Source organism: Suillus subaureus, assembly GCF_016647635.1.
Source record: "Suillus subaureus strain MN1 chromosome Unknown BJ212scaffold_3, whole genome shotgun sequence".
NCBI lineage: Eukaryota > Fungi > Basidiomycota > Agaricomycetes > Boletales > Suillaceae > Suillus > Suillus subaureus.
Window position 1 is genome coordinate 796,121 of NW_024538559.1, and position 12,243 is coordinate 808,363.

Below are 12,243 nucleotides of genomic sequence, written 5' to 3' on the forward strand. Positions count from 1 at the left end.
GACTATGGTATCGGAAACAATCAGGCAGTTCATATTTTGTTCTCCCTCCCTGGTGACACGCACTTCTATACCCGTTACGCGACACTACAGTTTTTATTTATCATATAGAATCCATCTTATTGTCCTTTGGGGTCGTAGACCCTATATCGGACAGCCCTATACACCGTGACAGGGTTGGTCCCGTTAGGACACTACAGTTGCTCTCGGTGCTACTACGGAACCGCTGTTCTCAAGCTCAAGTATATTTCCTCAGGGCTCCTGCTGGTGCCTCCAGTGTCATCGACATTTTGGGGGATAAGCGCGAGATAATTCGTGATGGTGTGTATTTTAGCTACTCCATCTCGTCCCACGTGTGGTACACTGGTAGACCTGCTCATACTATCTGTCTCAACAAAGCTAGATGTTGAACATAACTTGGTCCTTGCGTAGCCGTGCTCATGCTCAAGTTCCACCTGTAGCAAGGCTTTTAAACGACAGTAGATGATTCGACGCGAGTCTACCTAGGCCGGCATAAGGCTCGTTGATCACCCTCGCTAACGCTGAGACACCTTCAGAAGGCATCGTCAAATGCTTATTTCTCAGAGCCCTGATATACAGAAGGTGCATTTGAAAAGCTCTTCAATACTGTCATACATGAAGGTGGATTGGAGGGAGGTGTAATCTCACAGTACGCACTTTGATGTGTCGACAGTCTGCTTCGGTGTAATAGCTCGAATCAGGTGATTAATGTCCTCTGCTCAAAGTTCATTTCCATTGATCTCTATCATAGAGTTACTTCCGCAAAACGTCTCTTCCAGCGTTGTTATACTCCCTCTTGCTCTTACTGTCCAACTTTTCCCTGCAAGATTCAGCTCTATAAGAGTTTGCACTGCAATTTTGGGACTCACAAAAAGTGGTAAATGTGTCATTCGTGTTTGGTATCATGGGAATGTTAATCGGGTCTAAAGGCAGCGTCAGTGGATTCCAATATTCTTCCTACATTTGTTTCATAGTTTCCGCAGAGCCAAGAACTATCCGTCTTTCTGCAAGACTTTGTCGAACTAGACCTCGCATCCACGTATGCCCAACGGCCGTAGTTGTGAAAGAAAATTTTATTTGTACACTACACACATGATACTGACTAACCGAGTGAGAAATTTTGATAGATGAGTGATACGGCGCCAGGACAAGGCTCTTCACCGTCACGCGACGAGCGAGGGCATCATTATTGCACTGATGCGGCGGCCTACTTCAATTGGCGTGGGGGGTTTGAATGACAGCAGCAATCACTGTCCTTTTTGCAGGTCTAGAATTGGGGACCGCATGCAGTGACAGACATACATGCTACCAAAGCAGTAACGACAAGGAAGGAGAAATGCATGATTTATGCGAAGTGATACAAATTTTGTAAAGGGGACTCTGAATTACTCCGAGGTGGATGAAAATAGGGTTGTGAGCAAAACTTGGCAGTTCTATTGGTTTGGCAGATTCGTTACGCCTGGATGGTAAAACTTCACGGCGGATGATGCTATTGGAAGAACCTGGTGTAACCATCCATGGACACAAGTTGCAGGCATGAAGTCGCGCCTTCAAATTTCCAAGGGCACAGGGAATGGGATAAAAATATTTCGCCCCCCGTCCGATTTTGTGGCTTCGCCTTTCTTGGTCGCGTAATATGCACTACAGAGCGAACTGCTCCCGAGCGTCTCGAATCATGAAGTGTAGTCCATTTATCCGCTGTACAGTATTCATGTACAAGGCACCGGCAACAGGAATGGGATTAGATCTAGCTTGTATTCTCTTGTAATAGACCTCTGTGTACGCCCAATATGAGGATAATTCCATTTGTCCATGTAGAAAGATGGTAACGAGTGCATATATATCCTGAAGTCCAAAAAAAATCTCACTGCGTGCAAAACATTTGTGCAGTTCAAGATACTGGTTTTAGTATGAGAATATCATCAACCAAGGGTTAAGGACAATCTATGAGTCGAATTCCCGTCAGTGAGGAAGCAAGGTTGAGACTTGAGCAAGCGTGACATACAGGGAAGAGAATGTGGCTTCCGACAACGATGCTGCATGATCAGGTAATCATAAGTTTCAGTTTGTTGCAGCTCAGATATGCAACTTACGCAAGCGGTAGGATAACTGCCCAGTCAGTCGGGTCGACCTGCCACCCAACGGGCACCAGTGACGTGCTGAGCATAATCATCCCCACCACGGTAATCGTGCATAGTATGAGCGCAACACGAAAGCGCTTTAAGATCTTCGGAACTTCAATGAAGAAGTTTGATCGTTCGACCTCCTTCTTCGTAGCACCCCACGTGATGTTATAAGAAAATAAATGGGAGAGCACTGCCTGAGAAAGATGGATGCTTAACCCTCCAAAGAAGAAGAAACTATATCAGGTAGAGGATGCGCTCCTGAGTATTTGTTTGTCAAGGTAGAGAGGTTCGGTACTCACAAGAAAGGTATCCAGGTCACGTTCTCGATTGCCGAAGATAGAATGTTGCGGTGACCCAGACGGTACTCGAGAAGCGTAAATCCGAGATTGCCAACCCCGGGGAAGACAACAGTACACGCTAGCCAGACTTCAAAGCTGTGTAAGAAGAATCCGTCGACTTCGACTTGAAAGCCTAGCAAAAGGTAGTTGACCAAAGAGAGAATCGCCGCCGCTGCAATGCCGTCTTCCATATCATAGTGCGTCAGTGTTCACCGAACGTAAAATAGAAGAAACCATCATACAGTACGAGAACATGTCTGCATAGATTTCAATGGGTGCATCTCACACGAGATGAGGGGCACTTACAAGCCATCATACTAAGTTTATAGTGCACTGGAGCTCCAGACCACACGAAAATGCGAAGCTGCTTAGCAATCGGTCCCATCTTCCACCAATGCACGAGCGGATTGAATATAAGCTCATTGCACCCTACGTATCTCAGTTTGAGATCCTTTGGATAGCGAGAATGACTTACCATATGAGTACTTCTGCCACCGATTCAGCTCATCATCGACAGTGAGGGACACACCTTCCTTGAATCCACCCTTGGAGTACGACGCCCATCGGATGCTGTAATGCTTCAGCTGCAACCGCAAAGCCATGTCAAAGTCTTCGGAGACATTCGACTCAGACCATATCTTCTTCTTTCCATCTGCAGGATCGATGAACGCCGCGTCCTGGAGAGCCGACCACCGAAGAAAGGCGTTGTGTCCCACGAAGGGAGCTACTTCCCCGTTCGCGCACCCGATAGAAATGCACTTGTTAATCCGCCGTGTGAAGTGCGCAATCCCGTTCTCGAAGTAGTGCTTTGCGACTTGCATTACGTCTGGTGAAGAGCGTGTCAGGCATCCTGCAGTCGCTGGTAATGAGTGAGACATACCCGATTCGTGCTGGATAATACCGACGTCGGGGCTCTCTGCAAGCTCTCGTGCGGCATCGCGGAAGCAATCCTGCAAAAGAAATGGAAAATAAGCGTCTATCGCTTTGTCAGACAGAGATGGTCCGTCACCTCAGGCACGATCGTGTCTGCATCGACGATCAAGATAATTTCCCCGACGCGTAAAGACTTCCCATTGCTTGCCCAGGGCCGCCACTTCCCACCGCTCTCATTGTACACCTCCTCCGTGGCCAGTGCCAATGCCATATCTTCAAGAGACTCGTATTTGCTGTCATCCAGCTCCCCCCTCTGCTCCGCGTCTTCAAGCACCTTCAAATGCTTCTCAAGTTTCAAACTTAACGCGAGCCCGTAGTTCATGTTTGACGCCTTTTTGAACCGGCCAGCACGCTTGAAGCCGCCTGGTGCGCTATCATGCTTCGGGCGCGCGACCCACCCAATGTTGTGGTCCGCATAGAATGCCATGCGTTCTTCCTGCTCCTTGGGGCTGATGAGCTGCAACCCGTCGTCATGCACGAAAATAGCAGACGTGCCACCCTGCCTGGCGTATGTCTGCATTGCCTTCTTGATCGAGAAGACCGACGGTGCACTGATGGAACACGTCAGCACATTCCATTCTACTACCACCGAAAGAGGGATCTGACATTGTATGTTCTAGACTCTCCTTGAACACTGGAAGTTCGACGGTAATGTGGGGTAGGGCGGCATCGACTTCCTTGTTCGGTGATGGGGGGACTGCCGAGTAATATCTTGAATTCTCATGGTACTGGGCAACCGGACCAAGCCTAAGAAGTTTAATTTGTCAATACATTGTTACGTGAATACATATGCCAATGAGGAAATGACCTACACCAAAGATAAGTTGCCCACAAGCTGCAAACAGAAGAACTACATTTGATGATGATCAACTTGAAGATCCGGAGAAAATATCATCAGTCTCTCACCAGTGATATGCAAAAGAGGAAGGGTGATGTGACGAGTAGGATGAAACGAGTGTAATTGTCATCGAGAAGCCATTCGGCCAAAAGGACACTGAGTCCACTGCCAATGAAAACTTGGATAGATTAGACGATGCGGGAGCAGATGATAAATACATATCTTACATATCGACAATGCCGTCGCAAGGCCACAGTAAAATGGGGCATAGAGGCGAATAGGCCGGGGACCTTGACTTCCGGGAGAACCTTCCTTCTCTAGGTCATATTCCTCGGTATACATGCCCCTCTTCTCCGGTGATACGCGCCAACTCCAGCCCCACCTCGATTTCTTGGCTGGTGCCTTCGAACGCGCATTATTTCGCTCTTTCTCTGTAACAGGAATGGCCTCTGTGAGGACCGTATCCTTTTCTGCCAAATTAGCGGCAGAAGCGGTAACTGATACAGAGTTGGTAGATGGCGGGGTGGTGGATACAGACGATACCAGATGACGGAAGCGCCAGACCAACTTAATGAGTTTCTCCTCTAAGTCGCGACACAAAGGTATGATAGTATCAAAGCTATCTGACCATATAACGATAACCCGTTCATCGCGCTGTAGTACCGTGTGTTAGTATCATACACATCGAGAAAGAGGTTGACTAACAATGAAAGCCGCACACTGTTCCTTCTCAGCCCGAGGTAGGAAGTTCATGGATTCGAACACCTGTATCTTCGTGTCAGAATCGATATAGATCGAAGCATCTGCATCAGTTCTGTGGAGCCCATCATTATGGAAGAGTTTTGTATATGAAAAGAGATCTTTACATTGTACTGAATGCGGCGTGCACGGCAGCGCTGCGGATTTTAACAGCAACGACTGGATTGAGCAGTCTGACTGCGGCCTCAAAGGGAGCTAGTAACAACTGGTTGTACGGAAAGACGCGGTAATGTCCTGCTGCCACCCGAAGACAGACACCTGTTGCGATGGTTTCTTCCGTGGGCCGGAACCAGGCCTCCCCTTGAGTCTGATCAGATGTGGAATATCAATAACGGTTCGCGTTTAGTACGCAAGTTAAACCACCTGACCTGTTGGTAGACGTGATGAAGGAGAGCGTCGTACGGGTCATAGTCCATATCGTTTGGCTTGTTGAACAGATGGCACCAGGGAACAGTGTATATAAGTGGGAGGAACTTCCGAAGGGATCGCTGACATTGACCCTCATTGACCTGACACTGCACTTATGAAATTTGAGGTGGCAGAAGGGAAAATCTCACCAATTATTCAGGTATTCAGGGCTGAGAGCACACAACGTTGAAGATGCGTTCACTTCTGCCGAAGGGTCTACCCCTTGGCAAGGCCTAGACTGTAACGGAAAGATTTGACATAATAACCAGGATTAGCCTGAAGGGAAACAATGTGGCTGTGACAGTCGGGCAGGGGTTACTTACGATACCAGGAACGTAAGGATGAACAAAGAGTGCGATAAAGTGAGTATCACGCAAGCCAAGCGAGGATGGACGTCAGTCAGGCCTTGTGAGTGAGAATAAAACATACAGACAGTCCCTGAGCCAATCGTCCAGACCCGAAAACGTCCCTCGCGCATCAATTTTGGTTAATCAAGATCCAAGGGGTGTGTTTGGCCTGCTTAGCGGACATCGGAGTGTATCATAACCCGACTTGGCATTATGATAATCATGATGGCTTGCAACAACTCTGCAACGACAGACAGTTGAATTGCTAAAATGACCACGATTCGGCAGCCGTCGACCCGGACCGAAGGATACAAGCAAGTGCCACCTCACTGGTGCACCCAACTTCCCAGTCCCCAAATGTCGAACTTTGAAAATAAGTACAGAGCAATGGGAAATTGTGGGAGATTGTAGGAGATTGTTCTGACAGACAACGCCTCGAGGTGCGTCCAGTGACTAGTCTGGACTCTTGAGACCAGATGGTTGACCTCGGAGTCTAGGGAAATGGGTTGAAACTGGCGGCCATCGTCTGTCTATCCCAATTATCCATCGAAATCGCAGAGTCCATAGAAACTGTCAATGGAGACCTACTTAATACTCTGCTTTTGTATTGAACGTTCCAACTTCCCTGCACTCAACAAGTGGCGGTGACTCGGGGAGGTTTCCTCTTCAAGAAATCAGGAATTTCCATTTTCACCGCAATTATTTGTTTAACTTTATCCCCTCACACCCCAGCTGGGTTCGTACGGTACCGTGCTCCTTGAAATTCGGAAACCAGATCGGTGGAAGAGTTTAACGAGCCTATCGACCGGGAGCGAATCATGATACGTACCTATCATGATGTAGGCAGACTGTGGATGGTCATTTCTCTACACCCTTATCGTGTAGTTGGCCGCGGCCTCCCTGGCAGTGGTCGTCAATGTCATGTGTCAAGTAATATGCGAGTCTCGACTCGGAATCAAAGCAAATCTTTGCATGACAAAAAATATAAAAGGAAAGTGTGCCTCGCGTCAAAGAAATCTTAATTGCTTGCAGTCGGGGATATCCGGGTGACGGTCCAGCTAAACGCTGCACGAGTTCGTGGATGATCGATGGGCCCCACACTAATATCTCTCATGATGGAAGATCGCCCGATTAGTAGAATATTGTCAACATGAGCAGGCAGTGCTGAGTCGTGTTCGAAACAAGTCGAATAAGTCAAGAAGGGCCTGCCAGCCCGAGTCTAGAGCAATATGCAAGAAACAAGGTATAAGATAATATATATGTACTCCTTGTACTGTACATGTGCGAGGCTATGTACAACTGATTATTATCAGCGAATAAATGATTGGATGATGCAATTACATCGATATCTTCGTATGGTACCTCTACAATAGAGTTGTGAATGATCAAGAAAAGTAGCATATTGACAGTAGTCCATTCAGATCCCAGCACAAACGACTATCAGCAGCATTCTCGCCGTTCAATACGAGAAAATCATCAACCACGGATTCAGCACAATCTGCAATCGAAGTCAGTTACCAAGAAACGACGTCTTAATGACGAGTACGCACAGGGAAAAGAATATGGCTTCCAGCGACGAGCCTATATGAAATTTGAGTATGTGGGGTGACGGTCTGGACAAATTACTTACGCAAGAGGGAGGATAACTGCCCAGTATGTCCCCGGAATTTGCCAATCCGGGCCGACAATATTGGAAAGACTGAAGATTATGATCATAGCGAACGTGGCGATAGAAAGTGCGAGGGCGAGCCAGAATCGCTTGAGAATTCGGGGGACTTCGATAAAGAAATTCGAACGTTCGACTTCCTTTTTCGTTGCTCCCCAGGTGATGTTGTATGAGAACATGTGGGCCAAAAGAGCGGTGGTGAGGTGGACACTAAGACCACCGAAAAAGAAAAAGCTACAAGCATCGGTGTGAGCCTAGGCCCGACATAGGCGACGGGGACGTACAAGAAAGGTACCCATGTGCAGGTCTCAACAAGCGAGTCCCACATGTTACGGTGCCCAAGTCTGTATTCAAGAAGAATATAGCCAACGTTGCCCGATCCGGGAAACACGGCCAGAATCGCGAGAAAGACCTCAAAGCTGTGAAGATAGTAGCCGTCCGTTTCAAATGCCAGTCCAAGAAGGATATAGTTGAGAACCGACAAAAGTGCCGAGGCTGCGATACCATCTGTCAAATCCGTGAGCATGGCACGAGTACAACAAAAGTTCTTGTCTTACAATAGGAAAACATGTCTTTCGAAAAAAAAAATCAGCCTAATTGGCCATGACTTCTCATAAGTCTTACTCACATGCCATCATACTAATTTTGTAGTGAACAGGTGCATTGGACCATACGAAGATACGCAGCTGTTTGTTGATAGGACCTTTCTTCCACCATTGAACAAGAGGGTTGAAAATCAACTCGCTACAGCCTTTACCAAACCCTGGCCATCAGCACAAACTTTGTTGACATAACCGCTCATCCATACCGTATGAATATTTTTGCCATCGATTCAATTCATCATCGACCGTCAACGATACACCTTCTTTGAAGCCGCCCTCGGAGTATGTCGCCCACCGTATGACATACTTCTTTAGCTGCACACATGGGAATATCAGTCAGATAAACGGCAGGTCCAACAATACAAGAACGTACCTGAAGTCGCAAAGCCATGTCGAAATCCTCGGACACATTTGATTCTGACCAAATCTTCGTTTTCCCGTCAGCCGGGTCTACAAACGCGGCGTCCTGAAGTGCCGACCAACGAAGAAAGGCATTGTGTCCCACGAAAGGAGCTATTTCGCCGTTCGCACAACCAAGGGATATACATTTATTGATCCGCCTCGTGAAGTGGGCAATACCGTTCTCAAAGTAGTGCTTCGCGACTTGCATAACATCTTGAGTGCGAAATTGAGTTATGCTGAGACAGGAACATGAATGTTGACTAACCTGATTCATGCTGAATGATCGCAACCTCGGGGCTCTCTGCAAGTTCACGAGCAGCGTCACGAAGACAATCCTAGAACGGCGTCAGTTTCGTAATTAAAGAAGGCGACATGCCGCTCACCTCGGGCACAATAGTATCGGAATCGACAAGCAAAATGATCTCTCCCATTCTAATAGATTTACCGTTGCAAGCCCACGGTTTCCACTTCTCTCCACTTTCCATGAAAATTTCATCACAGGCCATATTCAAAGCGCGATCCTCCAGAGGTTGACCGTCGTCCTCTAACTCCCCTCGTTCTTCTGCTTCAAGGAGTACCTTTAGATGTTTCTCGAGTTTCAAGCTAAGCGCGAGCCCGTAGTTCATATTCGACGCCTTCTTAAACCGGCCGGCACGTTTGAATCCATCTGGAGAGGATTCATGAGGAGGGCGTGCGACCCAGCCTATGTTGTGATCAGCGTAGAAAGCAATACGTTCCGCGCGTTCTTCCTCCGAAATGAGTTGTAGACCGTCGTCGTGCACGAATATCGAAGATGTTCCACCCTGACGTGCATATGTTTGCATGGCCTTCTTGAGCGAGTATACGGACGGGCCGCTAGAAATTCCGTGAATACAGACAAAAAAAACCGACTGCGACCTTACATAGTTTGCTCAAGACTCTCCTTGTAAACAGGAAGCTCGATAGTAACATGAGGGAGAGCCGAATCGACATCCTTATCCTCCTCGGGTTTGATAGCAGAATAGTAACGAGAGTTTTCATAGTACTGGGAGACGGGACCGATGCTACGCAAATGAACACAGGTCAAGACGAGCGTAAATGAATGCTTACATCATGCCGATATTGCCGATAATTTGTAGAGAGAAAAACTAAATGACATGTCAATTTCATTTAAGAAACGTCTTGGGTCCCCATGACATACCAGAGAAACGCAGAATGACAGCGGGGCTGTGACGAGCAAACAAAACCGAATCCATTGGCCATCAAGCATGGACTCCTGCAAGAGCATGCTGGCACCAGTGCCGATGAAAACTATCGAAAGAAGTAAGTCCAAGTTTGGTAATATGTGAAGTCGACAGTTGCTTACAGATTGACAAACCACAGCCTAACCCATTGTAGATGGGCGCGATGAGCTTGGTTCGCCGGATTTTCTTCGCACCCTTCTCGGCGTCACCTTGGTGCTCTTGACGTGTAGTGCTCCAGCTGAAAATCTTCCAAAATGGTGATGACGGTTTAGACTTTGGCTTCCGATTTGTGAGTTCTTTCTCAGTCACAGGTATTTCTTCCGTAGGGTCTTCCTTTGTTGCTAGCAAGTTGTCATGCGACGGCAGAGTGGGTGGTATGATATCAGAGGGAGTTGAGGACACATTGGTGCGTTGCCTCCAGACAAGCTTGATCAGCTTTTCCTCAAAGTCGCGACATAGGGGTATGATGTTGTCCAAGTTGTCGGACCAGAGGATGAGGACAGCCTCGTCTCGCTAAGGGTCTGTCAGATAATCATGACAACGGGGTGAGACGTGGAACTTGCCACAAAGGCTCCGCACTGTTCCTTCTCAGCTCGTGGCACCATAGCCATGGAAGGTACTATCTGAATGCGTGTGTTATGATCGACGTAGATGGCAGATGCATCTTCGGGACTATTATTACGGAATACGGGCCGTTAGATAGTCACCGGATGACCGACAGTGACGAGAGACAACATACACAATCGCTAATGCAGCATGAACTGCAGCACTCCTCACCTTGACAGCAACCACAGGATTTAAGATGCGCACTGCTGCCTCAAAAGGGGCAAGGTAGCTGTTCTCGTAGGGAAAGACGCGGAAGTGACCAGGTTCGACACGGAGGCAGACCCCAGCAGAAAGATTCTCCTCGGTTGGCTTGAACCAAGCGTCACCCTGAGTCTGTCGGCGAGAACTTATGAGCAGAAGACGATATCAAAAAAATCCACACGTACTTGCTTAAATATGTGGTGCAGGAGTGCATCATACGCGTCATAGTCCATAGCCATGGTTGAAGCCCGACGTAAGAGTTAGGAGAAAAAATAGAGATCGTTCGTAGCTCAGAGGAGGATATGGGAGTTTTGAGCTTGAGATTCGTTCAAGATTTGTAGAGGGATATAAGAGCGCTCAGGTGTTGGACACCCGATTTGGAACTTCCACTTGAAGCAGTGTAAATTGGACGATAACTTGAGGGATTAAAATATGATAACAGCATATGCCAAAGCCCTGGATGTACACCATAATGTCACGTTGTAAAGGAATCACTGTGCCTCATCGGGCTAGTATCTTCTTTGGATATGCATGTAGACTTAATCGCAAGGGCAAAAACTCGAACAAGTGAACGGTCTTGAGAAGCACCCGATATGAATAACGGAGGCCACTCAGGACGGACTGTAGGCACTGGAGCACGGGTACCTGGAAGATTATTTTTGGACAACGAATAGCCTGTGACTTGGATGTGGGAGTTGACCTGGAAAAGCCCACCCCTTAGAGACGTAGGGTCTAGCCTCTAACCCTTTGACGCACTGCCTGCACATCCCTGATGAATTCCGAGTTGTGCTAAACTATAAACCCTGGGGGACTTGCAGGGCCAGGATGCAGGGTACGCACCCTACGGCCCCGTCGATACTCCGCGTTGGTGGTTCACAAATTACATTACATAAGTCGAATTTAGCTCCGCGACCAGCAATAAGAGTCCTCGACACGGAAACGAGATTTACGTGAACTCAATTGGCGAGACGTGTGACTGCCTGAGACTGTTTGTAGGAAAAAAAAAAGATAAATTGACGTGAACGTGATGCTTGGTGAGCTTCAGCCCGAAGATTGGAAGCACTATACGTTATCCTCTGTACCTCGTCATGCATGCATATTACGTATCAGATCACTCGGGGACCGAGGTACTACATCCGAGTCAATTCAAGTTGTAGCTTGCAATGATCTGCCAGGGTGATCTTGGTAGATCGGTGCAAGCATCTGAATCCGAAACAGCCGTTGATGCTCAGTGAGGCGCCGATTGGTTTGATCAAAGGACTTTGTGTGTGAAATGATCCAGTTCTTGAAATTCCAGCTCTCAGATTAGTGCAACATATTCACCAGCCCTCATCATGGAGCGTCATGATTTTTAAGGCATCGTCGTACCATCTCGTTCAAGTTCCTACCGAGCAAACCCTTAAGGAATCAATAAGGACTCGATGTGACGTTTTCCAACTTCTGAACGCTCCTGGCCCTGGATGGGCCTGTCGCCTGTCCGTGCATCGCAGGGAATGACGTTCATGATCCTATCATCCGGAGCCTATTCCACTCAAAATGCTCCGACGGTTCCTCCAACTTGGCGTTATCGCTCAATTTTGACTACGGACGAAGACCAAGTTCATCAGGATCAATAGATCAGCCTTGCCCTTCTGGAATGTACGCTCTGCGATAAGCAAGGTTTGGTACTTGCTCATCATATCTCGCTTCCTTGATTTGCTGGCGGTGAAGTCGAAGCATTAGCGATCAAGGTGAACAACGTGCAATATGCAAGTTATTATCTGGGCCGCAGCTTCC

General features: G+C 47.7%; 3 protein-coding genes across 3 annotated transcripts; 1 reads left to right on the top strand and 2 right to left on the bottom strand.

The window, feature by feature from the left end:
* Window positions 1-54: 54 nt before the first annotated feature.
* BJ212DRAFT_1321228 (uncharacterized protein) lies at window positions 55-1,057 on the top strand (the record flags this gene model as incomplete). The annotated part of the gene is made up of 7 exons (XM_041334400.1): window positions 55-89; window positions 197-318; window positions 401-476; window positions 598-667; window positions 692-719; window positions 770-825; window positions 1,002-1,057. Coding segments are annotated over exons 3-6 (230 nt in total), but the record flags the coding sequence as incomplete, so codon positions are not given.
* An 866-nt stretch (window positions 1,058-1,923) lies between these two features.
* Window positions 1,924-5,428, bottom strand: BJ212DRAFT_1260983 (glycosyl transferase family group 2-domain-containing protein; the record flags this gene model as incomplete). The annotated part of the gene is made up of 16 exons (XM_041330152.1): window positions 1,924-1,962; window positions 2,024-2,054; window positions 2,112-2,378; window positions 2,444-2,666; window positions 2,725-2,739; window positions 2,789-2,911; window positions 2,958-3,308; window positions 3,363-3,432; window positions 3,492-3,966; window positions 4,022-4,162; window positions 4,228-4,265; window positions 4,322-4,431; window positions 4,481-4,907; window positions 4,959-5,067; window positions 5,120-5,319; window positions 5,381-5,428. 16 exons carry the CDS (start codon window positions 5,426-5,428, stop codon window positions 1,924-1,926), a joined length of 2,667 nt encoding a protein of 888 aa, XP_041198289.1.
* Window positions 5,429-6,997: 1,569 nt separating this feature from the next.
* On the bottom strand, window positions 6,998-11,063 carry BJ212DRAFT_1321253 (glycosyl transferase family group 2-domain-containing protein). Its single transcript, XM_041334401.1, has 17 exons — window positions 10,653-11,063; window positions 10,400-10,599; window positions 10,224-10,332; window positions 9,783-10,173; window positions 9,618-9,727; window positions 9,527-9,564; window positions 9,340-9,480; window positions 8,821-9,292; window positions 8,703-8,772; window positions 8,409-8,650; window positions 8,242-8,350; window positions 8,062-8,184; window positions 7,991-8,005; window positions 7,718-7,940; window positions 7,398-7,667; window positions 7,318-7,348; window positions 6,998-7,265 (listed from the first exon to the last, which is right to left on the bottom strand). Exons 1-17 carry the CDS (start codon window positions 10,704-10,706, stop codon window positions 7,227-7,229), a joined length of 2,637 nt encoding a protein of 878 aa, XP_041198290.1. The 5' UTR covers window positions 10,707-11,063; the 3' UTR covers window positions 6,998-7,226.
* Window positions 11,064-12,243: the final 1,180 nt, after the last annotated feature.

Excerpts from the sequence above, each read along its gene's own strand:
- BJ212DRAFT_1321253 (XM_041334401.1), bottom strand. The coding sequence starts at position 10,706 with ATGGCTATGGACTATGACGCGTATGATGCACTCCTGCACCACATATTT. Across the intron at positions 9,565-9,617 it reads TGTCATTCTGCGTTTCTCTG|TTTTTCTCTCTACAAATTAT; the intron begins GTATGTCATGGG and ends CATGTCATTTAG. Across the intron at positions 8,185-8,241 it reads ATGGCAAAAATATTCATACG|GCTGTAGCGAGTTGATTTTC; the intron begins GTATGGATGAGC and ends GGTTTGGTAAAG.